General features: G+C 43.3%; 1 protein-coding gene across 6 annotated transcripts in view; it reads right to left on the bottom strand.

Annotated features, from left to right (window-relative positions):
* rad51b (RAD51 paralog B) overlaps positions 1-22,777 on the bottom strand; it is a 74,952-nt gene extending 52,175 nt beyond the window's left edge. For 2 of the 6 annotated variants that reach the window (XM_065008852.1, XM_029631689.2), the window contains exons 1-9: positions 19,215-22,194; positions 18,919-19,032; positions 18,737-18,841; positions 18,491-18,627; positions 18,199-18,318; positions 17,838-18,021; positions 14,027-14,099; positions 8,368-8,477; positions 2,114-2,192 (exon numbers count right to left, since the gene is read on the bottom strand). In XM_065008852.1, coding sequence (XP_064864924.1) covers positions 2,114-2,192; positions 8,368-8,477; positions 14,027-14,099; positions 17,838-18,021; positions 18,199-18,318; positions 18,491-18,627; positions 18,737-18,841; positions 18,919-19,032; positions 19,215-19,298 — 1,006 coding nt within the window. In that variant the 5' untranslated portion in view covers positions 19,299-22,194. The other 4 variants (XM_065008851.1, XM_029631692.2, XM_029631690.2 and 1 more) reach the window with 4 other exon arrangements.
* Between the last annotated feature and the right edge of the window lie 3,955 nt (positions 22,778-26,732).

Raw genomic sequence — 26,732 nt, 5'->3', positions numbered from 1 at the left:
AATTATAATTTTAGCAGCAGGGTAGGATACACCAGTACTGCCTGCTGGACGGGTGCATGGAGAGCAGTCCATGTCTCAGGTGGCTGGAGTCTTTGGCAATTTTTCAGGCCTTTCTCAGACACCTGGCATGTATGTCCTGGATGGCTGGGAGCTCACCCCAAGTGATGCACTGGGCCGTCTGCACCACCTACAGTAGGGCCTTCCGACATTCCAGGCGGTGACACAACCAGTCAGGATGCTCTCGATGGAGCAGCTGTAAAGGTTCCTAAGGATCTGATGGGCCATGTTACGGACCATGTTACGTCCTCAGTGATGTGGACAGTAAGGAACTTGAAGATCTTGACCCTCTCCACAACAGCCCCGTCGATCTGGATTGAAATGTGCATATGCCCGTTTCCTGAAGTCCACGATCAGCTCCTTGGTCTTGCTGACATTGAGGGAGGGGTTGTTGTCCTGGCACGACACTGCCAGGTCGCTGACCTCTTCTCTGTAGGCGGTTTCATCGCCGTTGGTGATCAGGCCGACCACAATCGTGTCGTCAACAAACTTGATGATGGAGTTGGAGTCGTGTGTGGCCACACAGTTGTGAGCTCTATTTTCATATTGACACCCTTGATAAAGATGAGCAAAAATGACTGCATAAACAAACTTAAGCAATAATGCCTGAGAACCCGGGAATTATTGTGCAACAACTCTCGACAAGGGAGAATTGTCTTGCTGGGAGATCCATTCCTGGATAATAAAAGACAATAACCCCAAGCACACATCAAAATCCACAAAGAAATGGTTAATTGGCCACAAAAATCTACATTTTGCAATAGCCATCTTGGTCTCTGGACTTCAAACCCCTTGTAAACCTGTGGTTTGAACTTAATAGGGCAGTCCATAAGTGCAGACGAAGGATATCAAGGATCTGGAAGGATTCTGTATGGCAGAATGTTTTAAGATCCTTCCCAAAACATTTTAGAAAAAGGCTCAGTGCCGTTACCCACGCAAGGTGATGTATTGAAAAAAAAGGGGTGTCAATATTTTTGACCACTCCCTTTGAGAAAAAAAGATTACTTGTTCCACAAAACATCTTTCTCTGAGCAATTGTATTATAAAATAATATAAAATGCCCAATTGTTTGATCATACAATATAGCTCAGTATTTAAATTATTTATTTTTTACTGTCATTTTTGCTCATCTGCCATTTTTGTACATTCACACATGGATGAAGATAGGTGGCAACAAGTACTTTGTAGACATTCTACATCTCCTTGTGAAGAATAAGTACAACTAGGCCAATTTTTTTCAAATGCAATGCTCAATCTACTAAAGTGTGGAAAAAACAGTATAGTGTACCCCCCCTTAAGAGAATGTTATTTTGTGATATTACATTTCCTATAAAACTTTAGCGGTGTCTGGCACCAACATAGATCAACAGGAGCCTGAGGGCTTGTGGGTAAATCAAACGGTTCCAACTAATGAACTCTGACAGAGAGGCAGTGGGGGTGCGCAGGTTAAACAGGTTACGACTCTGAAACCCCACATACACAAACACCAAAATACCCCTCACCACACGCTCTTTTAGGCTTTGATTTATGTTACCGTGTTCCAATAAGATTTCAGGTTTCAGATTCGGAGTGAAAACAGCCCAGTGAGTTATGGCGAGCAGCTTGAAGGGCACATCTGTCCTGAGGGGGAATCTATGGTTTATTCAGTGGTCAGATACTACAGAAGGGGAAATGAAGGGGGGGGGGCAGGTGGGAGCGAAGGAGAGCTCCTCTTTCACTCCCCTCTTCCTGTTCTCCAGTTCACTGTATGTACTACTGGAATATGCAACATCAAGAGAGAACAGAGAGCTGCTCTAAGGTAATATTTCCATATGGAGAAAACCTGCTCTCAGTTTCCTAAAATCATAGTTAAATGACTATAAAGCCCTGAGAGGTGGGCTATTTGCCCCTTTTAACCCAAACGTGAGACAGGGTCATGGGTTTTGTACATTGGGTGAAGAAGATGAAGTCATCCAGAAAAAGCACTGCTGTATAAAATACAGTAAGTATTGGCTGGGAAGTCAGCTTCATTACAGGGAGGCCATCTGTATGGCCAGCTGACTGACTGTCGACTCACCCTCTAGACGGATGCCCTCCTTCTGGACGGTGTAGTTTAGAACAGCAAACGGGGCCACAGGTGACTTCGCTATCACAATCTGTGAAAGGGGGAGAGAGAGATTAAGTGAGAGAAGAGAGGAAGATAGAGATACGAAGGTGGGTTCACTGGGTTGTCAGACAGTCACATTCTTTGACAGAGCGTAAAACACATAAGTGAGAGATGTTACGCATCATAAAGAGATCTCCAACACGACGTGATCTCCAACACGACACTTGAACCTGAGAGGACACTCCCCACTAGCATTCAGACAGAGCGTCACAACCTATTGTCATGCAGGCAGTTTGAAAGTCAGGCGTCGTCGAGCAAAACATGACAACACGAGGACAACGGGGCACGTCGCCAATGGGTAGGGTGTTTTTGATTGGGCACAATGGGATAAGAGGAGAGGGGGAGTGAAAGGTTACTTGGGTTGCTCCGATGCTGCCAAGAATTTGCGTTTAAGCCACTTGAAGATGCCAACGTGCCCAGATCTGTCCCTTTTGTCCCCTAGCCACAACGCTGATATTGTTCAGATTCAGTGTTAGTTACATGTACAGGGTTGCAGGTATGATTGCAGGGTACAGTGAAAATCTTAGGCTCCGCGCTCCAACATGCAGGACTAAGTGAAATAAAACAATGAAAAATGGTAGCTAATAAAAATTAAAAAACATATCAATAGAAATATTGTAGCAGTGATGAATAAATAAATATCCATTGGGGTGGAGGCAGAGTAAAGACTGTAGAGGGGGTAAGGGGAAATGGCCATAATGGGAGCAGCAGTCAGACTAAATGACCAGAGGGGGTGTGGGGACCAAGTGAAGTAAAAAAATATACTAAACAAAAATAAAATGCAACATGTAGTGTTGGTCCCATGTTTGAGATCCCAGAAATTTTCAAAAATGACAAAAAGCTTATTTCCCTCAAATGGTGTGCACATATTCGTTTACATCCTTTTTGTGAGCATTTCTCCTTTGACAAAATAATCCATCCACCTGACAGGTGTGGCATATCAAGAAGCTGATTAAACAGCAGGATCATTGGATAACAAAAGACCACTCTAAAATGTGCAGTTTTCTCAGAACACAGATGTCTCAAGTTGAGGAAGTGTGCAATTGACATGCTGACTGCAGGAATGTCCATCAGAGCTGTTGCCAAAAAATGTCATGTTCATTTCTCTACCATAAGCCACCTCCAACGTCGTTTTAGAGAATTTGGCATTACGTCCAACTGGCATCACAACCATAGACCACGTGTAACCATGCCGTGGCTGGAGTCCCCGATGATCTTCTTGGCCTTCCTGCGACACCTGAGTGCCTACCTCCTCCCTCTAGACCAGGGACCAACAACTAGATTCAGCCTCGGACTGATTTTTTCTTGAACATAATTACCAGTCATTTGTAGACTGCAAATGACCTGCGTGGGAGTACTTGGGAACAGATTTCCAAAATTAAAATCAATTGGAGCTGATTTCCTGGTGTTTTACAGTCTTATCTCCAAAAATGAAATGTATAAATTATAAAAATCAGAAAACTTTGAGACAAATAAAACCAGCGGCACCAGTTGGGGAACAGTGCTGTAGGACGTCTCGTTGTTGTTGGTAATCAGGCCTATTACTGTTATGTTGTCAGCGAACTTGATGATGAGAGTTGGAATTGTGTGAGGCCACGCAGTCATGCGTATACAGGGAATACAGGAGGTCACTGATGACGCACCCTTATGGGGCCACAGTGTTGAGAATCAGTGTCGAGGAGGTAATGTTGTGAAAATTCTGTGCAACTTCCGGCGCATGTTTACTGTGAACAGTGAGGCTGTACTCACTTTAAGTTCATTTTAACAGTGGTCAAGTAGGCTTCTGTGGCTATTTGATCATAATGTAGCCTACCAGAGTGGAGGAAATGCATCCCATAACATTTTAACATGGAAATAGCTGTTCTATCATTCAGCGTACAGTAGCAGCCAATGTGTGGTGTTCAATGTAGGCCTACATTCAATGACACATTTGAAAAAACATGCAGGGCTTGACATTAACTTGTTTATACACTTGTCCTTCAGACAAGGAGGTGACTGAAAATGCACACGTTTTTCACATTTTGTGCTCTTGTAGGAAGCAATCACTCCCTCATTGCTGACTGCAATTGATCTATAACTGGTCTAATAACTCACTAAATAGCAAAGGATATGAACACATGTGCACGTCACTACATGTAGCTCTTATTTTGATCTCAAAACAAGCACATCTACACACGACCGTTGATGCTGTAAACACAGTACAGTTCAAAGTGAATGGCACTGATCCATATGGCAATGGTCTATTTGCATTTCGGCCAACTGCACCTCTGATTGGTTATGGCGCACCGGTCTGTGTAGAGTATGTGCCTGCCAATGCAATAGAATCCTACTCTGATGCGTTCTGCCTTGCATAGTTTGTTTTGGTATGTTGCATTGAAAGTGGGTAATATACAAACGTGTGCAGCTTAGAGAGAATATTGTCTTTGACTAGCCTCTCGATGACTGAAGTGAGTGCTACTGGTTGATAGTCATTCAGTTCAGTTACTTCCCCTTTCTTGGGCACGGGGATAATAGTGGACATGAAGCAGAAGGGTATAGTCGCCTGAGCTAGAGAGAGATTAAAAATGTCAGAAAACAGCCAGCTGGTCTGCACATGCTCCGAGGGCACGACTAGGGATGCCATCTGGGCCGGCAGCCTAGCGAAGGTTAACACGTTTGAATGACTTCCATACGTCCTCAGTGGGTACAGTGAGAGTATGTAGCCCACGTTGTCATCAGGGGCTTTCCTCGGCAGCTCAGGGTCATTGTGCTCGAATCGTGAGAAAAATGTGTTTAGCTCATCCGATAAGGTAGCATTGGTGACCACAATGTGGCTGGCTTTCTTCTTGTAATCCGTGATAGTCAGGAGCCCCTGCAACATACGCCTTGTGTCCAACCTGCTGAATTGCTCCTCCACTTTGTCCCTATACTTGTGTTTCGCAATCGTGATCGATCTGCGTAGGTCGTATTAGTACCAAACTATTTTCCCCGGTTACCTAGCCCCATTTACATGCAGCATCTCGCTCTTTTAGTTTCCCTCCAAGGCTGCTATCAATCCACGGTTTTTAATATGGCTATGTTTTTAAAGACACTATCGGTATCAAATCATCTATGCATTTTCTGATGAATCCGGTGTATGAGTCAGCGTATTCATTGACGTCTTCTCCAGAAGCGATCTGGAACATATTCCAGTCCACATGATCAAAACAATCTTGGAGCGAGACTTCTGATTGGTCAGGTCTGTACAGCGTTGGGCCGACCACCGGAACTTCCCTCGAGTCTATGTTTGTAGGTGGGGAGAAGCAGGATGGAGTCATAGTCGGATTTGCCTAAAGGAGGATGGGAGAGGGCCTTATACCGGTGTCGAAAAGGCGTGTAGCAGTGGTCATGAGTAAAATTTCCGAGAGTTAGATGCATGTTGGTAATAACTCAAATTACTTTTGTTAAAGTCGCAACAAGTTTGTTCAGGGTCCAATGAAGAACTTTGAGAGCATTGCTAGTGTCGGCTTGGGGCTGGATGTACACCAGCCATGACGATAATCCCGGAGAACTCTTGGAAGGTAAAAAGGGCAACATTTGATGTCAGAGTATTCCAAGTCGGGGGAGCAGAAGCTTGCAGGTTCCTGCACATTTCCCCTATCGCATCATATGTTGGTCATAAAGCAGAGCCCACCACCTTTACTCTTACGAGAGAGAGCCCGGTTCAAAAAACTGTAAAGCCAGCTGGTGGTATGTCAGAGGAGGAGAACCAAGTCTCAGATCAACTGAATATGTTGCAGAGTCCCTCTGGAAGGAGATCCTAGCTCGGAGTTCGTCAAGTTTGTTCATTAATGATTGAACATTGGCGAGTAGTATGCTCGGTAATGGAGGACGGGTTGCCCAGCATCTTAATCTCACTAAGACTCCCCCACTCTGTCGGCATCTTCGCTTCCTACTCTCCGGTAGGACTCCCAAGCAGCTAGGCGCCTCACCGAAGAAGCTAGTCCATTGTTCCGCCATCTCAGGGTATTCTGGGAGGTTGGGTAGACGTTGAGTACCCAATAGTTCTACCCAGGTGTATGAAGTAATGCACGAAAAAAACTGAAAAGTCTAAACTTGCAATGTTTTATTTGAGCTCGAGTCAAAGCACCCTCCGTCAGCGCCATGTGGCATGGTTGGCGTGGTGTTGCTTTAGCGTTAGTCTCTCTAGACAGTTGGGTTGCCTCCCACAATGTACCAATGCTCCAGCTTACACGTCTGTAGAAGTCAGACAGTTGGGATAGAGAGGACGAGTCAGAAATGGGACATGCGTCACCAGTTATGTTACTGCCGTATCCGCTTGTTGTCCTAGCTAAACATGAGCACAATTCCATCCCACATTTTCAGCTCCGTCTTAACCAACCTATTGATTTGTTTGGAGAGTTGTCTGTCTGAAGAGGACCCACACTGGAATAATTTTTCTCCAATTACAAAATGTCCAAGAGAATGAAACATCCTCCCCAGACTTTGTGCGGTCGCTCCAAGCTCTGGGATTTCCGATACTACTTAAGCCTGGTCCCAGATCTCTTTGTGCCATCTTGCCAATTCTAGGTCATTCAGTACAAACACATTTGGGGCCAGACTAGTGTCGCATGGCCTGGCTCAGTTCAAACCAGCCTGGGCCTTTCAGCTACCACCATCTAAAGGAAGAACTAAGCAAAAACAAGACATTTGAGGTTGCTGCAGCATAAATAGCTGTAAACAGTGCAGAAATAACGAGTGCAGTGTCAGTGTTTTTGGAAGCGCGTTGAATCACGGCTGTGATAAATGTTATTGTGAAATGACCAGTCAAAACAAGGAAGTGACATTTTCTCAGTGTTCTTGTTTCATCAGGCTTGACAGACTCTTGGTGGGTTGAACGAGAGGTCATTCTAACCATGCTGAACCTCTGTATGAGCTTTAGACATAGAAAAGTAGAGAGACGGAGGCAAAAGTGCAGACACGGAATAAAGATACAAATCACCTTACAGTTTTCTTTGGGACAGCATTAGCTGTGAAGCGCTATGTGTCTACATACTCATTCTACAAGCTTTAGCCATAGGCCTACTGATCGTTCTTTACCTTCAGTGAGCACACTCACTGTGCATCCAGTCAGTTAAACATTTACTATGAGGGGGGGGACCTCAGATTTGCACTAGTGGAAAGAAACAATCCCAATGGCATCTAATCATTTTAAACGTTTTATTTCCTGAGGTGCAGTTTCAACATGAGCATATATCTCTACTTAGGGCCTAACCAGCTACAGATGTCTGCTTTAACTGCTGTTGCTTTATTTCAGTTAAAAATAAACGTGAGTGCTATTTCACTGAGGGGGATTAGATTACCTGTGGTCGGTAATCAGTCATTTTCGCTAAACCCACTTGAATTAGGACCAGTGTGAATAAATGCCGTCTCAGTGATTTTCACAGGCATGCAAGGCTCTGCGGACCGCAGCGACCAGTCAGCTCCCTGTTTTCAAAACCGCCGCGCCCACAATAACATGTCATTAACTCTGACAGAGACAAGTCTCCCTGCATAAAGCCATCTCATGTTTTCGCAAATCAGTTATTTTATTTTATTAACCTTTATTTAAACAGGGAGTCACATTGAGATAACTCTTTTACAAGAGAGCCCTTAAATCTACAAGGAAATTGTGGCGGAGATGAACGTTTTGGAGGCTAGATAGATGACTGTCCTGTGTTCATTTGAGCATGGGCAAACCGACAGAGCAGCCGGAGCATATAGGCAGAAAGACAGACAGGCAGAGGCACACACACAGCGTCAATGAACCAGCCCGAGGACCCAATGGACCCAGGCACCAGACTGAAGCCTTAATGGACCAGCAGTTGAGGACCGCTGCTTTTCCTTTCATGCTGGTTTTCTTTAGGGGGATTTGGATCGTAAAAAGAAAAACACAGCCTTTCGTTTGGGCCTCCGAGGCTTTTTGGGAGTTGACTCTGGAATGCACCCGCAGCTCTGAGTCGTGCAGGATGAGACTAAAGGGAGAGTAGTGTGTGTGTCTGTCTGACCGACCACACTATTTCCCCAATAGAGAATCTAAGCATAGCCATAGTTCAGTCGTTTTAAACGGTGTGTTCTGTGAAAGTTGGTTAATAACAGTTCTGGATAAAGCCCAAAGAAGACATAGTAAGACAAAATGGTATCCTCCGTGACATATCGTATATCACCTGTCTTTGGTGTGCGTCTACATACTGGACAATGAGGCGGGTGTTGACGCTATGACTCCACGTGTTCCCCAGTGCCGCCGTCACATACCCAGAATCCCTCTCATCGGATGCTGCAACACACAAACAAACATTACAGGGGTTGAGTTCAATTTTGAACTGCACTTACACTTGTGTGATGTGTTATCTTTATTTATTTCATACAGGGGTCATACCATGTCATTTCAGCAAGCCATGACACCCACCATCAGATTGTTCTGAAATAGTTTCTGTAGTTAGAAACAAATAAGATTAGTATTCCTGAAACAATTTGTTGAAATGAATTTGCTCTCTGAGAAATTAAGCTAATTCATTGCACCCAAAATTGGCCATTATAATTTATAGGATTCATATAATATTCAACTATAATACCTAACATCAGATTTGGACCAGAATTCTTCCTAACAATTAGTAAGACATGATGAATCCAATACAATGATCAAAAGCCACTCACGGGCCCCCCACCCCAACAACCAGTCTACAGTATCAGTGCTCTATGTCTGACAAGCTGCTGCTTGGAGTATTGCTTCTTCAACTTATGTACTCCCTGTAAATCTGGTGATGTTTTTTTCCCCCTGTTCAGAGAAATCAGCCATTGAAGCTTGCATTCTATACAATAAAATAGTGTGAAAGTACCACGTTTTGCTCACTAGATGCCGCTGCACCTGCTACTGCAACAACTATCAATTTTTCTGGTCTCTTCTGTTTTTTAAATGGATTGCAACATTTTCTTTGCAACTTTGGGTAGAAAACCAATAGCTTTTGCTCATAATGAAAATAAATTGTGGTAAAGAATGCAAGTGACTAAAAATTAAAAAAATTGCCAATTTGGATGAAATCAATGACCTTCATTTCAACAAAATAATGTTTCAGGAGTGCTTATCTTGTTTGTTTCTAACAACAGAAACGATTTCATAACAATCTGAGATGTTGGGTGTTGAAATCCTCTTTCTTGTACTTTTTGAGTTGGAATGACTCACTGACTGTACAGAAACTTGGCAAATTGCAATCAATTTGGTAACTGCAAATTCAAAACAAACTGCCTTGAAGCCTGAAAAACATATCACTATACAGTAGGTAATGTAAGTATCGTCATTGATTCATCCCCATGATTCATCATTATTCCCAATTTCCACTGTGTGTGTGTGTGTGTGTGTGTGTGTTTGACCCTGCAGGCTATGTAATGACCATTAACCAGAAGACAGCTCCAGCCGCCTGACACACTGTTATTATCGCTTGCTTTTGTGTGACCATGGTTCCCTCTGCTCCCATGACACCAATAAACCTTGGCTGGGCCTGGGATGCTAATTCTGTCTGCTGAAGGATGAGCCCTGGCGGGTGGCGGTGTGTGTGTCTGTGAGTGTGTGTATGAGTTTGCGAGTGTGCGCGTGTGTGTGTGTATGTCCGCAAGCGTGTGAGTGTGTGTGCGTACCCGTGTGTGTGTGTGTGTGTATGTTGCTGTGTCCTTTTCATCCTCTTCCTTGATGTTTTTTTCCATGGAGTAAGCAGGGATTCTGCTCGCACAAGTGTCCTATCAGCAACTCTCACTTCCTCAAAACATTTCCTGTGGAAATGTGTGCAAGGCAGAGAAAATAAAATAGCTGCACGACCATGTGACGGAAGTTCCCCCGGCCGGGAAGAGCAGCAGCAGCAGTAGAGAGAAACGATTCATTTTAATATCACAATATACTAGGTAGGAGACATACAATAGACTAGAGTAGTACTACAAACAGGGAACACTGGTTAAAGGCAATTAAGTTGAGATAGGACTGAATAAACTACGGGACAAAAACAAAAGACACACAGCACTAGAAGACCAGCAGTTTCAGAGTCAAACCAAAGTGGAATATAACTGAAAGCATTGGGCCTTAGTGCATCTAGCTAACCATTAGGGCTCTTTCACTAACATAATCGGTGTACAACTGGCTCACGAGTTTGGGAGCTGAGGCAAAAGAGACGAAAAGAGAAGGAAAGAGAAGGCCGGAGGGACTGAGAGGCAGACTAAACAAACTCCATGTGCGCTGCAGACATCTGCTGCACAGCTCCCTGGAGAAGGATGGGGGGCACGCTATCAGCCTCTTTCCCCTGCTTAGCTCCCCCTCTGCCTGTTAGAAAGACCTCTAACACAAACACCCAAACCATAACACACACACACACTCCTTCATTCTATACCCCTAACCCCCATCCTAAACCTCCCCTGATCCTACAAAGCCAGCAGCCCACACATTTTCCCACAACTGGCCAGGAACAGAGAGCAGATAGTGTAGAGTCCAAAATCCTGTCCAGTGTTTCAACACTGTCTATGTAACGACTTGTGCTCGCTGGATGGCTCCTCGAGTGCCACAATAAGTCCTAGCGCAATAAAAGTGTTTTAAAACAACATTCAAGGACATGTGTTACTAATATATAGCTAAAAGGCCTTGTCCAGCTTGTGTATAACAGAAAACCATACAGTGTTTGCTCTCTATGCTAATAGAGAGAATGGATATCATATGGATGGATAGCCATCTCTGATCGAGCGAGAGCTCTCTGGAAAGGCTGCCCCGCTGTGCAGAGGAGGAAGTGGCTCAAATAAACATGTCCAGTACAGATTTCAACCTCCCCCTTTTCCCCCTCTCAACAACTCTCTCGCTCAGCATCCCATTCAACTTTTCTCTAGTTGTTTCTCACAAGCTGTTTATCTCTCTCGTTCTACAACAAACCCAACCCAATTGGCACTCCAGGCAGGCTAAAGCAGACATAGTATTTGAAACCAGGTCTACAACCCTCTCTCCCCCTCTGCCTTCTGTTTTCCTTTACCCTCTGTCCCTTAGTAAACCCTATTGGTCTAGTGGCTGGAGAGCTCTGTGCAGTGTGGCTGTGTGTGACCAAGCCTCGAGTGTAAGACGGGCGGTCGATTAGGGCGACTGGTTGGGGGGGAGGAAAACCCAATCATGTAGATAAAGTGAGGGCATGGAAAAGTGTCTCAGTGTGTTGCTGGCTGGCTGCACACAGTGGCTCTCCTATCAGAGGCAGTGGAGGAGCTGAGGGGCTTGGATCATTGCAGCCTCAGTCACACACAGTCAATGAAGGAGCCCTGCTGTTGACAAAGACAGGATGTCTGTATGTCTGTCTGCTGAGCCCTGCTGTTGATTAAGAGAGTGTCTGTCTGTCTGTTGGGCCCTGCGCTTGACAAAGAAGCTGTCTGTTCATTGCTGACCTGGGTTCAAATACTGTCTGCTTTAGCCTGCCTGGAGTGCCAACTGGGTTGGGTTTGCACTTTTGAGAACATTCTATTAGTTACATTGCACCAGACAAGCTCAGTCAAACACAGCTCAAGTATTTGAAATTATTTCAAATAGTATTTTGAACCCAGGTCTGCTGTCCTCTGGGCCCTGCTGTCTGTCAGTCAGTCAGTCAGTCAGTCTGCTGAGCCTGGCAAACAGAGGCCAACTGTCTGTCCACTGGTCCCTGCTTTCCCACAGTGACTGGCCTGTGGCCCCCTCACTCCCATCTAACCCTAGAGGGAGCACGGGGTTAAACCACCCCGGAGGGCCCAGTTTAGCCTCTATTAAAAGGCTATTTTTATTTACACACAAACACCCCGCACAGAGGCAGGTGTGCACACTCATACACACACGGAACACTTCACAGGAGCATTCACATAGCAACTAGTCCCTCCATGCACGGAGTGACCGTATCATTACTTCGCTGTGTTAAGTAATGAGCTCACTTCTCACACAAAGATTCCCTTAGGTGGTTGATTCCTCTTTAGTCCCTACCCATATTTAGATGATTCATACGCTTCAGTATAATCTTGGTTACCCAGAAGTAAAATTCACGTGAAAGTTGTCACTTCCACAAGAGATTAGCTCAAACACTACGTTTACTTTTCATCATGAAGTTTATGTTATGACAAAATAAACGCTTGTCACGATGACCTCTCTCCATTACACTAGGAACACCAACCCTCATCCATAACTTTAAGTTTTACACTTAGGCCGTCATTGAAAATAAGAATTTGTTCTTAACTGACTTGCCTGGTTAAATAAAGGTAAAATACATTTTAAAAAATTAAAAAAAGCTTTACACTTGCTATTGTGAACAGCTAGCTCAGCCAGCTAAGAGTTTGGGGGATTTTCTATGCCTTGCCTTGGGCATCGCCTGTTTCAAATGCTGGCACCAAACTACTGTTGGCACTGGGCTGGCTATTGAGTTGAGTTTTCATCAAAATGAGGTCAGAAAGAGCTTCAGTTGGACAACTGCAGTTTCACTAGATTAAACACAGAGAGCTAGGACAGACCTCATAGGCATCCAATGTCCCTCAGAGACTGAACTCTTTTCATCTCTAATATTACAAATAGCTACAGAAATAAATCTTTCCGACATGAAAAAAAAAGTGTGTGTGTGTGGGGGGTTCCAATAATGAAATGCTACCCATTCAGCTTCTGGCACATAACACTGAAGACAAGCAAAGGATGATAGCAATAATCAGACATACGAATTCAATAATACATTCTCTCTGTACTGATAGCTGGGCTAGAGCATGTGTATAGGTCAGTCCAGCAACCAACCCATCTCTACCTAGTAGTTTCTCTACACACTCATCAGGCCTCCGCAGTACCAGAGGCTACCTAAAGCCCACTTCAGGCCCACCTGAGTCACAGTACTGATCCTAGGTAGAAACCAGACTCCCCCTTTCCCTCTCCTCAGACTAGACAAAGGGCCTTTTCAGACCTTCCATCACGCTCGCCACCCCAGCCAAATCCCAGGAGACCATCGATGGGAGAATCCCAAAGGCGACGGAGGCTGACATTTGACTGGAAACCCGAGACGCAGGGATCTCTGGTTGAAAACAGCATAGGTAAAAACCTGCTTGCACGAGACAAAAGGGAGAGAAAAAAGGTGCGGGAGATAGAAAGGGAGGGATGGCGGGGCTAGAGAAGAGTCAGACCCAGGGAAAGGAGATGTGAATCTGATTACATTAGCAGAGAGGGGTGAATCAGATACACCCTACTGTCGAACTCTCCCCGCCTCACCCCTCCATCCAAGGACATATGGAGAGAGAGAGAGAGAGAGAGAGAGAGAATGAGAGCAAAAATTGAAAGAGAAAGAGCGAAATGAGAAAGAGGCAGTCCTTCCTCGAGGGGGAAATCACGGTATTTAATGAGAGAGTGTAGTTGGTGAAAGAGGGAGTACAGTTACAGGTCAATGCCATGTATCTATTCGATAACGTAAGAGAAAGAACCCGTATCCCTTTACTCAAAGGCTAGCTTCAGCATAATGTTGTCCCAACATTCACTGGTCCGACTACACCGCCTGAGACACAGATACATATCCACACACAGGCTATACTAAGGGAGTGATGAAGAGGGGGACATTATAACAATACAGGATACAGGTCATAGAATAGCTCTGTTACCAATATGATGGTAAACAGTAAGATCAAACAAATCTCTGTGACCCATCAGAGACGCTCCATGTGTTTCAAAGAGTCACACGCAAGGCGACCGGCTACAAACATCCTCGGTGCATCACTACATTAGTATGTGTTGAATCCAATGTTTCATTGGATGGTTAGTATTGCAGTTACATTCAGATGTGATCAGTTAACATGGAGGCTATTTCGTTTGTGTTTGTTTACCTCCCCTGAATGACGCAGCGCCTCTCTCTCCTCGATCGCCCACATGCGTCGTAATCTGGTTGGTCAAGACCACCTAGGAGGGAGAAAAATAGAGAAGCATGAAGAGAATATCATGACGTTAATACCTTCCACAAAGTGCTGGTTTGCCATGCTAAATGTTAATTTCAAGGTTTTTAGGCAATATCTCAAAGCAATATACCTTAGACTGTGAACACAAAATATACCAAAATTATTTTTTGGAGTTCTGGTAAGTTATTTCTTCAAATGTGTTTTACTTGTCCTCAGATGACTGATGGTCAATAGTAGGTTGGAGGTCATCAACATTAAACGATATGGATGGTCAATATGTATCCAAACCCAACCAAGCGGGAGACAAAAGTATTCTGAATATCATCCGGTCCAAGTCTGACACAGCAGAATTGAGTAAATTCCCTCGAATAATCAGTGGTGGTGGCTCAAAGTAGCACTTGGTGAATCAAATTGGCCTTGATAAAATACCAACATGATAAAACTGTTGCCAATACAACAGACTCATAAAAAGGTAGGCCCAAGGCCTACCGTCACATGAGCTATAATTGTCCTTTAAGCCTCCAGCTTGACAGAGCTACACTGTGCATGTGAGCCAACCGTGGCTGACATGAGTCAAAGTCCATATGTCAACAATAAGGCTACAATAATAAACTCATGTTTGGGCAGGCAATGAGCTCCCCATGTGTTGTTCTAACTAGGAGAAATCCAGAGAAACAACACAGTTAAACTATGAAACCTTGGCTAGGCAACAGATGTAGGATCTTAATTTGATCCAGTTTGGTACAACAGGAAAATAACCTGAAGCACCAGGAACTGTGAATTATAATTAATGAACAATTGTGTAGGGGTCGATACATTTTTCATAACGGAAAATATGTCTGACATTTCAAATACATTTTAAACCGCAAATACACTACAAGTATTACATGTCCCGAATTTCACAAAAGTTCTCCTGCAACAGGGTGATCAAATCAAGATCTTACACCTGTACATCCAGTAAACTCACACCAAATCAACAATTCCACACAACCTAGGAGCGGAATGGAAGCAAAGGGCTCCAATCTACCACAGTCATCCAGTCTCGCAAAATTTGGCACTGTGTCATACATCAAAACAAGAACTAGTACATTTAACAACCTGGTTGGTTTGGCCCTGGGTGCTAATAACAAAAGTCTTTACTTGTTTAATCATGATAGCCCTTATAAAATACTCAGTGGGCCACGAGCAAGGTAGCCTATCCTCACTGTGGTTTCTTGTCAGGGCACATTTCAGTTAATAATATGGAGGAGGTGAAGGCAAAACGCTCTGTCAAGTCCAGACAGACCTCACATGAACCACAAAATGCTTGTACGCCAAAACACGGGTGTGGAAAATAGCATATGACTTACACCGAAGCCTAATGATCACACAAAGGCACACATACAAAGTAAAGAAAGACAAGTTAGCTGGCAAATAGGTCATGAATGAGCTTAGATGTTTAGTATAGCATAGGATAGGCTTAGAGCCCTCAAATTAGACACACAGACCTCAAGGCCAGTTCCGCTGTTTATTACTATTTATTTTGTTCATTATTCGTCTCTAAATCGAGCAGATTTAGACCTATGACACCAGGTGGGTGCAATTTATTATCAGGTAGAACAGAAAACTAGCAGTTGTCCAACTCCAGACCTCGCTCGTGGGGTAAGATTTTGATACCCCTGGTGTAGAGTATAGTATAGTCTATTATAAACTGGGTGGGTCGAGCCCTGAATGCTGATTGGCTGAAAGCTGTGGTATTGGCTGATAGCCACGGGTATGAGAAAACATTCATTTTTACTGTTCTAATTACATTGGTAACCAGTTTATAATAGCAATAAAGCACCTCAGGGGTTTGTGGTATATGGCCAATATACCAGGGTTAAGGGCTATATCCTGGCACTCCGCATTGCGTCGTGCCCAAGAACAGCCCTTAACTGTGGTATACTGGCCATATACAACACGCCCCTCATGCCTTATTGCTAAAGTATAATAATATAGTATTAAGCAGACACTTACAGTGTTCAGTAACTGTCAGGATGATCTTGTTGCTATGTAACGTCAAGGTATGTTAACATGTACATACAGTCATTACATTCTGACGTGGCCACTGCATCCTTTACAGACATATAAAAATAGCTACCAGTAAATAAGCTGTCCATCACTACTATACACGGACAAGCGCCAGACTCTTAGAGCCCCTGGGCAACAGCTGTAATAAACGCCACCTGTTCACCTCTGGCGGAGTCCAGAGTCCTGTGTTATTAGCGGGGAGATGGATGTAAGAACTCAGGACACACTACCAGGGGACTGAGGAGGAAAGCTTGAGTAACACCAGCCAGGGACTGAGGTGGTGACTTAAGATTTGTATCTAGTGGAAAGTTCAGGGGAAAGTTGGGTTGGTAGACTAGAAACTGATTTGAATCCCCAGTGCTAATAGCCTGGCTAATAGCCTGGCAGTTGTAGTAGGTACCTAGTAGGTGAGGTGATACATCTTCAGTGCTTTCCTGCCCTCTAGTGTTGAACTGTGTTACTGACACAAATGAGGATGCACTGGGTCAAATAGGGCACATGTATTATTCCTTGTGAGATATGGTATGGATTAGATATTTTATTCCATTTTAGATTTCAGGAAAACATTTCCTACAGCGTGCAATGCACTATTGCCTTTCACCCTTTCCTTCCAAATCCCAGTGGGCAGGTTCTTTTTTGTCTTGGATTACTTTGTGATAACGCTGACATCTAGTGGCTGAATGGCGGTTCTGCAATATATTAGGCAGTCAGAAGTGGTATTAAAGGGACTAATGATGTGATTGGCGGGGATTACTTTTTAAAAGGGTAATTATAATGCAAAATGAAGGAACATAAAATTACGCTGATATCTAAAATATAACAGCCCCTCCAGAAATGAGCCCAATAACATATTGGCCCATATTATCAGTCAGGTGTGTTACTTAGCAATAATCATTATCACCTGATGTAGCCCATCTGATACAGCATAGGGTCTATAAATTAATAAATAGGCTGACGGTTTCCAATCTGAATTTACCCCATCAGTCTAATTAGCTAGATCACAAAATCCTAACAGTCTCTCTTGTTGCTAGTTAGCAACATATTGATGACTTGAATGCCCCAACAAAAAAAGCATTCCACTGGCACTCAGGCAAGGATCATGTACTGTGAATATAAATTTGGCCTACCTGTTACGCCTGACCCTTGTTACATTTAACACTGGTCTTCCCTATGCACTCAACCCAATGGCCAATGCTAATGCGGGTAAACCATGCCGCTGCTAAAAATAAATATGGTTCTAAAATTGTGCATTTTAGCCTTCTAATTTCTTGGATTTGAGAAGTGTAGCTTCGTAACACTTCAGAAATCGGTGATTCTCCTCTTTTAATAGTGGCCATCAAAACTGCTTTCAAAGTTGTTTTTTAACGCGACTGCATTGAGAATGTTGTACGACTGGACATGCATATTTCTTCCCCTGTGCGGCAATTTGAATGTGCCTCGAGATTAATATTACTTTCTCGCATAGAATGCGACAGGCTGAACAATTGAATAATTGAATAAGTAAACTATTCTGGTATGGGGTAGTCTAATTTTGCCATTGCTTGCTCGTGTTTTTGGCTGTGGAAAATGAAATGTGGAGAACAATTACAATAACCAAAGCAGGTACCAGGTCTCAGCGCCACCTGGCTCTCATTTGGATCATAGGTGCCTTGTCTCAGATCCAGCCCAATTTAACCCCTGCACACACACTCACAGGGATGTGAAAGGCCTGAGCCAGATATTTGAGGGTGGCAGCCTCCTGGCCCAGCAGGTTGCTGCGGTGACTGAGGTTCCCAGGAAGTGTTGTGTCATACTCCTTCCTCACCACTGAGGCCACCGAGTCAAGAATCACCAACCCAGCCTTGGAGGAGATTATGTCCTCCTCCAGCCTCTCCAGTCTGGAAGGAACCAAAACAAAACTTTATCAATACCAATATCAGTATTAGAAATAGTCCCGTTCACACAGTTCGCCATCACCCAAAATGCTTCATGAGTCCAAAACATGCTTGAGGTAAGTGAGAGGAGACGATTGAATGACATATTTCAGAGACTGAAAGCAACATGGCGGCCTGTACCTGTCCAGGACATCCTGACACGTGAGCTCCTGAAAAAGGTGGACACGTCCAGCCATCTCCAACACACGCTCCTTCTCACAGAAGTAGTCTGGAAACCTGCTCTGAGCAATCTCCACTAACCTGGAAGTGGCAAGAACAAAACATTTTAGGCCACACAATGCATTTATAAGACACTGAAGATAAGATTATAGAAGACATTACATAATAGAAGATTATAAAAGATATGACAAGATAATGGATATACAGGAGGGGAGAAGAGAAAAGGAGGGTGATGAAAGTAAGTCCCAATCACCTCTCCGCTGAAAAAGCCGCCTCTGTATCTATGTAGATAACTCCGCTGTCGAGGCCACCCATGTACTTTGGCAGAGTGGCCAGCACACTGAGCATCATACACACCTGGCTCTTCCCACAACCTGAGGGGCCAGTCACCTGAAAGTGGGAAAGGAAGTTTGTGATACATTTTTTCTCTCTCCCTCCATCTCCTTCACCATTATAAACCTCATCACCATCTTTATACTCAGTAAGGAAGGTGTACAACCTCTGTGAGTGTCCCCCGTGGTAGCCCTCCCTGAAGCAGTCTGTCCAGAGCAGGTAGGGACGTGGAGAAACACAGGTCAGCCCTCTGCTTCCACACCTCCAACGCCTGAAGAACAATAACAATTTCATAAGACAGAACAGTGAAGTATGACAGTGACACTGGTGATGTTGTTGTTGACTTACCGTGGTCATTGAGGGGGCACAGGCCTTGCTGACTGACTGAAGTAGCATCAACACCTGTTGGTAACTCTGCCCCGCGAGGCGCATCACCTCTAGAGGTGTGAGGGACAGCAGGTCCTGGTGACAAGGGGCATAGTAGTCACCGTTGCGAAAGGCATCTCGTTTCTACTCCATCTATTCTTTGATGTGAGAATATTAGATAATGGTAACATTTCACATGATATAAACTTGTAATTCACAACGCTAACAGCAACACCTAATGTAATAACCACCTCGAGAAATGAGACTCTACCTCTTACCTGGCAACTTTCAATTTGGTGGCGCTTGAGTCGTTCGCATACTTCGAGTGACACACCCGTTCTTCTGAGCTTTTTACTTGCCATAGTTAACTAGTTAATACAAAATGACAAACTCAAATACACTGGTTTCCCCTTTTGTCTGTGACAAACTTGTTTTGTTAGCTAGCTAGCTAACTTCAGCAACAACGAGTGGCTAAAGTTCGCTCCGCAAGTGGCAAACGCTAGAATCTAATTGCTCTAGCAAGCAAATTATGGCTCAAATATAAGAAATTCCACGTTTTGCAACATGATTTAATTTATTTCACGGCCCTGCTAGCTAGCTACATGAGTTCTGTTGCCTTGACAGCAGTGTGGCAAATACCCCCACTTCTGCTTCGTCTTCTTCTTCAGTGGAGTTTAAAGAGGGTTAGCGTCCAATATGTTGCATTACCGCCCCCCAACTGAACTATTGTATAAATACATTACACTTGGTGAACACTGGTGGAAACAGTACCCAACTGTCATACTTGAGTAAAAGTAAAGATACCTTTATAGAAAATGACTCAAGTGAAAGTAACCCAGTAAAATACAACTTGAGTAAAAGTCTAAAAGTATTTGGTTATTAATATACTTAGGTATCAAAAGTAAATGTAATTGCTAAAATATTCTTAAGGTATCAAGGTAAAATAACAATTATAAATCATTTCAAATTCCTTATATTAGGCAAAGCAAACGGCCACATTTTCTAGTTTTTTATTTATTTACAGATAGACAATTTTCCTGTCCTGCTAAGCATTCAAAATGTAACGAGTACTTTTGGGTGTCAGGGAAAATGTATGGAGTAAAAAGTACATAACTTTCTTTAGGAATGTAGTGAAGTAAATGTAAAAGTAGTCAAAAATATAAATAGTAAAGTAAAGTACAGATACCTGAAAAAAAAAACTTAAGTTGTACTTTAAAGTACTTTACACCACTGTTTGTGATACAAAATGGGAAAGGGGAAGTAAGAAAAATATATATATTTTGGCTAATTGGAGAGCTGAACCCGCCCCCTCGTCAAGACGCAGCTGTCTTCAATTACCCATTCCTTCTGAAGCTATATAAAAGCCAGTGTTCTGATCAGAAGAGAGATCATTACAGAAAGATTGATTGTGATATAGAGTATTCAATTGCTGAGAGCTGTGTTGGTTGTTTCTCAGAAAGTGATTTGGTATATACTATGTTAGTTGTTGCTGAGAGAGTGGATTGGTTATGTCTGGTATGTGTCAATAGGACGCACTGTTTTGATTATGAAATGGTTTGTTATCCTGTTTCATTTGTTCCCAGGGGGGAAGGTACCTAGGGAGTGCTTAGGCAAGAGGCCCGTGGGCATACATATACCCGTAGTATATTCACTGTCTAGGCACACTAGGTAAGACCTGGGTGGACCACCCCCTCGTATTTTGGAAAACTGTCAAGCTTGCTCATCTCCTTTTCTCTAAGGTTCTTTAATTGCATCAGATCTTTGGTGCATTTAATGGCTACCACTGACTTTATATTTGAAAAATTCCCATCTACTTCCATGACCAAAGTCTTTCCTTGCAAAAAATATCTTTAGCTAATGATTTGATGTTTTCAATGAGAGTAGCATCTTTAAGAAGTGTGTTTAATTTCCAATATCCTCGAGTGTACCTTTTAGATTTTTTTTAGTAGCTTGTAAATTCAGGGAAATCAATTTGATCAGAAAAGGGAGCCAACTGATCTACATCTGTAACAAAAAAGGGGAAATTAGGAATAAATCTATTCTAGATTTGTGACAGTTTTGTTGGTCCAGGTATGCCTGAAACAATGTCAGGCATCCTCAACACAGAGATCCTTGCATGATGTAATGATAATGTTATGAGGGTTTTGACTCGTTCTCGGAGGAAAACGATCAGCAGATGCATCAGGTGTTTCATTAAAATCCCCTGAAATAATTCGAAAAGCCTCTTGAGTATTTGCTTACATCCTGCACTTTCCTGGTAAATTGGGTAAAAATGGTCTTATTAGGAGCAGGTGAGTTATGTCCGTATACATTAGATTATGAAAATGGCATTGTCAAGTTTAACAGTTACTATGACCCATCTGCCGTCTTGTGAAGATGTAGATTCTAGAATGTCACCTTTAAACTTGTGAATAAGTGTCAAAACACCAGAAGAATGATTTGATCCATGACTGAAATAGGCCATATCTCCCCATTGTGCTTTCCAAAATTTCAAATCACTTTCACCCGAATGAGTTTCCTGAAGGACAAAATCTGCGTTGCTGCATTTACAGTATAAAAATAAAACGTTCCTTTTTGTAGGATTCCTCAAACCCCTAGCATTCAGACTAACGATATTGAGTGAATTGAAAAGGAACTCCTGCATTAAAAAATAACACATAACAAGTATTAATGTGAACAATAAAACAAACAGTGAACCTTGAGAGGATTACTCCGACGGAAAACTACGCTCAGCTGAGGTAGCGGTGGTTAACATAACATCTATTTACTTTTCTTTGGCAAGTGTTCATCAGTTGTAGTTCGAACAGTACATTTATTTGTGGCAGTACATTAACTGTACTCATGGTAGTACTCACAGTTCCAATTTTGTTAATGTCAACAGTACCCAGTATTCATTCTTCCTTCGATAAACGCGTGTGGAACCTTGAACCCAAGGTAGCGTCGCTGTGAGAAGAGTGTTTTCTCGCTCTTCAAAGCAACATTGAGGGTTAGGTGGTGAACAGTTAAATATTGGCTCTTAATATTGAAATAAACTAACTTGTTTTATGGACATGGGATAAGTTTAGATTTCGTTTTTGTCAAGTTGAATGGGAAGAACACGACAGAAAGACACGAGTAGACGAAATATCCAAGTCTCACAGAAGACGGCAGACATGCTAGCTAGCCACAACGAGAACCAGAGCAGCATGGATACACAAGAAGCCGCAAACTCAAGCAAGAGAAAGAACAAAACTGACCAGGATGAAATCCTTGCAACCTCTTTACCTCAGACCCCAAGTTAAAATCCCCGGTGAAAAAGTAAAAGAAGACATTTCCATGTCGGAACTTTTCTCTGCAATCCGGTCCCTGTCTACAAAACAAGACGTCACGCTCTTCAAAGTGTCCATCATAGAGTGGGCTACGAAAGAAACATCAAAGATCGATAATTTGTCAGAAACTGTCAAATCAACTCCACAAAATTGTGAGCGAGAACAAGGAAAATATAACGTTCCTAGAGAATGAGGTGAAGAAAATGCAATCCAAAAATAATGAGCTGTGTGAGAATGTAACTGAACTTCAAAGGTACTCTCGCAGGTGGAATCTGAAAATCCACGGTGTAAAAGAGGTAGAGGGAATTAGAGAAGTAGTCATTAATATCCTGGGAAAAGTGGCTCCGTGCATCAAAGACAGGCTAAGAGACGTGATTGATGTGGTACATCGGCTTGGGAAACGAAGATCTTGATGGACCCCCTCGCAATATGTTGCGCTTAACTATGCGCCATTACAGGGACATCATATAGAAAATGGCCAAGGGGAACAAGTTTCTGGACGAGAAGAAGCTCCGCATCAAAGAAGCTGTGGCCGCTTATACAGAAGGCACGACAAGAGCCACAACACACGTGTCTGGCTGCAAAGGTGCATTGTGAGCGACGTCAGCAGTGTGCGCTCAGCTCGTGCACAGGCAGCAGAAGGCCAGCAGAAATTTCAGCAAATTGCAAATCATTGTTGGCTGACTGCAGCAGCAGTAGTGCGGGTTCGACGAGCCAAACCCAATTAATATAGTTGGTCACGAATGTTTGATCTTGAACAGAACTTACAACATCAATCAACATGTCTCAATCAAAATTGTACAGCCATAAGTACAGAAAAGAATGGGAGTCTGTCTGTACCTGAACAAATGTCAAGTCATATTTTTTGCTGAGATGGCCAGTCAATTTGAGTAACATTTTTGTGTAATGACACAACGTCTTTTAGCAACAAATCAACCTGCCTCTAGCAACTTACCATGAAAATAAGTTGGCAACATCTATTTTCTGTGACTTATGTTCCATCTCTGCAGTACAGTTGATAACCATTGCTATGAACACTAAGAAACCCACCTTACTGAAACATATGTAACTCATTGGCCTATCCCTCTGTTCTGGCACAGATCTACTATTGACAGGGATCCTCTCAGAATCTCTCGCCCTTAATCCACCCTCTACTTTCTTCACTGCCTCAGCATACGACTTCTTCTTCACTACTCTGACCCTGGCCACCTTAACCTGCCTTTCTCGCACCGGACACCTCCGATCCCCAGCAAGATGGGTACCCGTACAGTTGACACACACAACCTTTCCCACAAAAACTACACATTCCTCTGTCCCATGTCCTCCTGCACACGTTCTACATCTTGGAATCTCCCTCCTACACACTGCTGCGACACACCCGCAAACGTAGCACCTATAACACCGCAGTATATTCGGCCCAAAAGCTCTAACAGAATAACTCGTATATCGTGACATTACTTTGTCAGGTAAAGACTGAATCAAAGCTCAAAAGAACAGACTGTTTCACCACGCTCCCCACCGGATCTGCGTCGCACTAGATGGCGGGCGTCACAAACACCACGAATCTTCATCTTAAATTGCTTAACCTCCACACTTAACGCTACCCCAGAAATCCCGTCAATGGTGCCTTGTACCTAAACACAAAGCAAGATACAGATCTTTCCCCAAGTTGCGTTGCACGGAGCACCTGCTCCCTCTGATCACAAACATCACAAGTCCAATTTGGGTTACCTTCACCGACTCAACAGCACCCACCATCTATTCCACCCAACCTGAAACCACCCATGCATCAGCTAAAAGTCCTGGTTCCACCCTCTTCAAAACTATCTCTCGCACTGGACCTAACTTATCTTTATCATAACCATGTCCATCAATGCAAGGCTCGGGCGCCAAGCTCCTCACAACACCTTCTACCCTTTCCATTTCACCTCCAGAACTTAAACTGTCATCCAGCTCACTCTGTTTGAACTTGACACCAATCTTCCCCGTTGTTATTACTGGCTTCAACAGATTCACACCCATCCTCTGCCTCCCTCAGTCTTTTCAACCTCCGCTCTCTTTCCCTCCAATCCTCCTCCCTTAACCAATTACCCGACTCCTTCTGAAAATATTAAACTTTTCCAAGCCTTCATCTCTTTTTAGCCTCCTCGAGAGACATGTTAAGCCCTGTACTCCGTCCACTTCAAACTCGTCTGACCCATACCGCCACTTCGCTTTGGATTTTGGTAAATGTAGTCATATGGGACTGTCAAAACCACTGCACTGGGTCCCGATGCAGTCTTTTTTAGGCCTGGGTCAGCTTGATGCATTTCTCATGAAGAATTAATAGAAAACAAAACACATTCTTTCAAATAAAATATATTGAACATTTTGTGCTATTGTGATGTGGTGAGACTGTCAAATAGACAGCAGCAGCAAACATCATGACTTGAAGCAGTCTCACAGGGCTGTGTGATGAAATTCCAATCTCAAATAAATGACACCGAGCTTATCGTCTCTCTTTCTCACTCTCCCTTTTTCCCTCTGTCTAGACCCCATCACTCCATCTCCCCCAGCCTGTGTCTGTATCAGTCCGTCTATTGTTTGAGGTGTGGCTAGTGCAGGATGTAGGCCCATGTAAGGCCATAATGGCAGGGTTCTCCCTTATCACCAGAGAGATAAGAACCGCTTCTGCACCCAGAGGTTGGGAGCCGTGTCCCTGTCGCTGAAGTGGCCAGTTAAAATAGAGGATGACTAAAGAGTACTGATAAGAATACCCGTAGTTTGCTCTGCCAAGTTATCCCTAATGGGAAAGGGGCAACACAACAGACTATTGTGACAGTTTTTGTAACACATGTAAAACATCATAAGGACACTGGGTAGGGTTCAATATAGAGTGCATGGCAGAGGATAGGTAGAGACAGATGGAGGACCATGGGAGAGATCAGTCTGGAGACTGGGGAACGGAGCTTGGGTGAGGTCTGATCGTCTGCTATCGAGACAAAAATGTCCCTAACACCAGTTCCATCCATTCTTGGTCACTGAGCCAAAAGGTCCTGGACAGACCATTCTGAAGGTGTTTATTTTATGATTCGTGCATTCCCAGGCTCCAGAGGGAAAGCAACAAAGCTTTTTCCATCTACATTGATTCTCTTCATGTGTGTTTATCTTATTATAAAAATACAATATGCATTAGTTGGATTTTAATGGAATGGTATTTCTCTTGGAATCAGATCAAGATTCAAAATGTAAATAATTGTGAAAAATGAGGTGGGCTGTCTGTCAGAGTCTTCTATAAGGCTTGTTGTGTAATGGGTGCGTGCTGGTGGCAGGGATGTCAGGCGCAGGAGAACGAACTTGGTATAAACGGAGTCGTTTAATAAGTGCTCACAAAACTCCGACAACCAAAATATACAAAATAATAAAAGTGGGTACAAAACCCGTCGCACACCAGAACATAACTTGCACATAACATACAATCAAACAATCACCGACAAGGACATGAGGGGAAACAGAGGGTTAAATACACAACATGTAATTGATGGGATTGGAACCAGGTGTGAAGGAAGACAAGACAAAACCAATGGAAAATGAAAAATGGATCAGCGATGGCTAGACGTCGACCGCTGAACACTGCCCGAACAACTCTTTTGAACAAATATCGATTATTATATTAATAGGGCATCATTTAGAAAACAATCCATTTAAATCCCTTCTCTTCTGAACAAATTCTAAAGCATGACTGTAACAACGATGGGCAGATTGGCAATCTGGCAATTCTGGCAAATGACAGCCTGGCCAGACCATCTTTTATTATTAAGGTGGGCTGGTCGAAATTGACAGGACCATGAGCCTGTTTTTTTAAGTGAATTTTGTGCTATTTCTCTGTTGTCATAATCTTCTACATTAAGCATTTGTCTGAACAGTGGGCAATGGCCGGCCCCACTGCCAAAATGGACCATTTTTCAGATTGGCTGAGGTGATGCAGATTCACATTAAAGTCAAACGAGCATCATCAAAGAGAGTGAGACCCATTCTGACTCTGTCAGTCACTCAGTCAAAACAGAAAAACGGAACGGTGGTCTCGAAAAACATAGGACCAAAATGGCTGATGCTGCTAAATGTGTGAAATTAACCCGATTATTTGCTAAAAGTTCTGGTTCTGCTTGTCCGAGTGCCGAATTTGTGAGAAATTATAGATCAACTGCCATGGTGCAGTCGAGATAGGAAGAAAACAGAGAAAGACACACTCACAACACTGATATAGACCCTAATATTTTGACTGTATATTGTATGCAATATGTTTCATACCTACTATAGGCCTGGTAGACTAATTAGGCAATGGGTATTTGGGGAACATTTTGACTCTAGGCTACTTGCAATATAGCCTAACAAGTCAAAATTGGCTGTTATAACACTTAGGTAAGGCAATAGCCATCTGCTAGACATTTATTTATACAGTGCTTTTTGCTAATCATCGTGTATTCACTAAAGGTCACATCAGGGAGT

The sequence above is a fragment of the Oncorhynchus nerka genome, linkage group LG24 (assembly GCF_034236695.1).
Source record: "Oncorhynchus nerka isolate Pitt River linkage group LG24, Oner_Uvic_2.0, whole genome shotgun sequence".
NCBI lineage: Eukaryota > Metazoa > Chordata > Actinopteri > Salmoniformes > Salmonidae > Oncorhynchus > Oncorhynchus nerka.
Note: the sequence above shows the minus strand (reverse complement) of the source record. Positions and strands in the feature narration are given on the sequence as shown.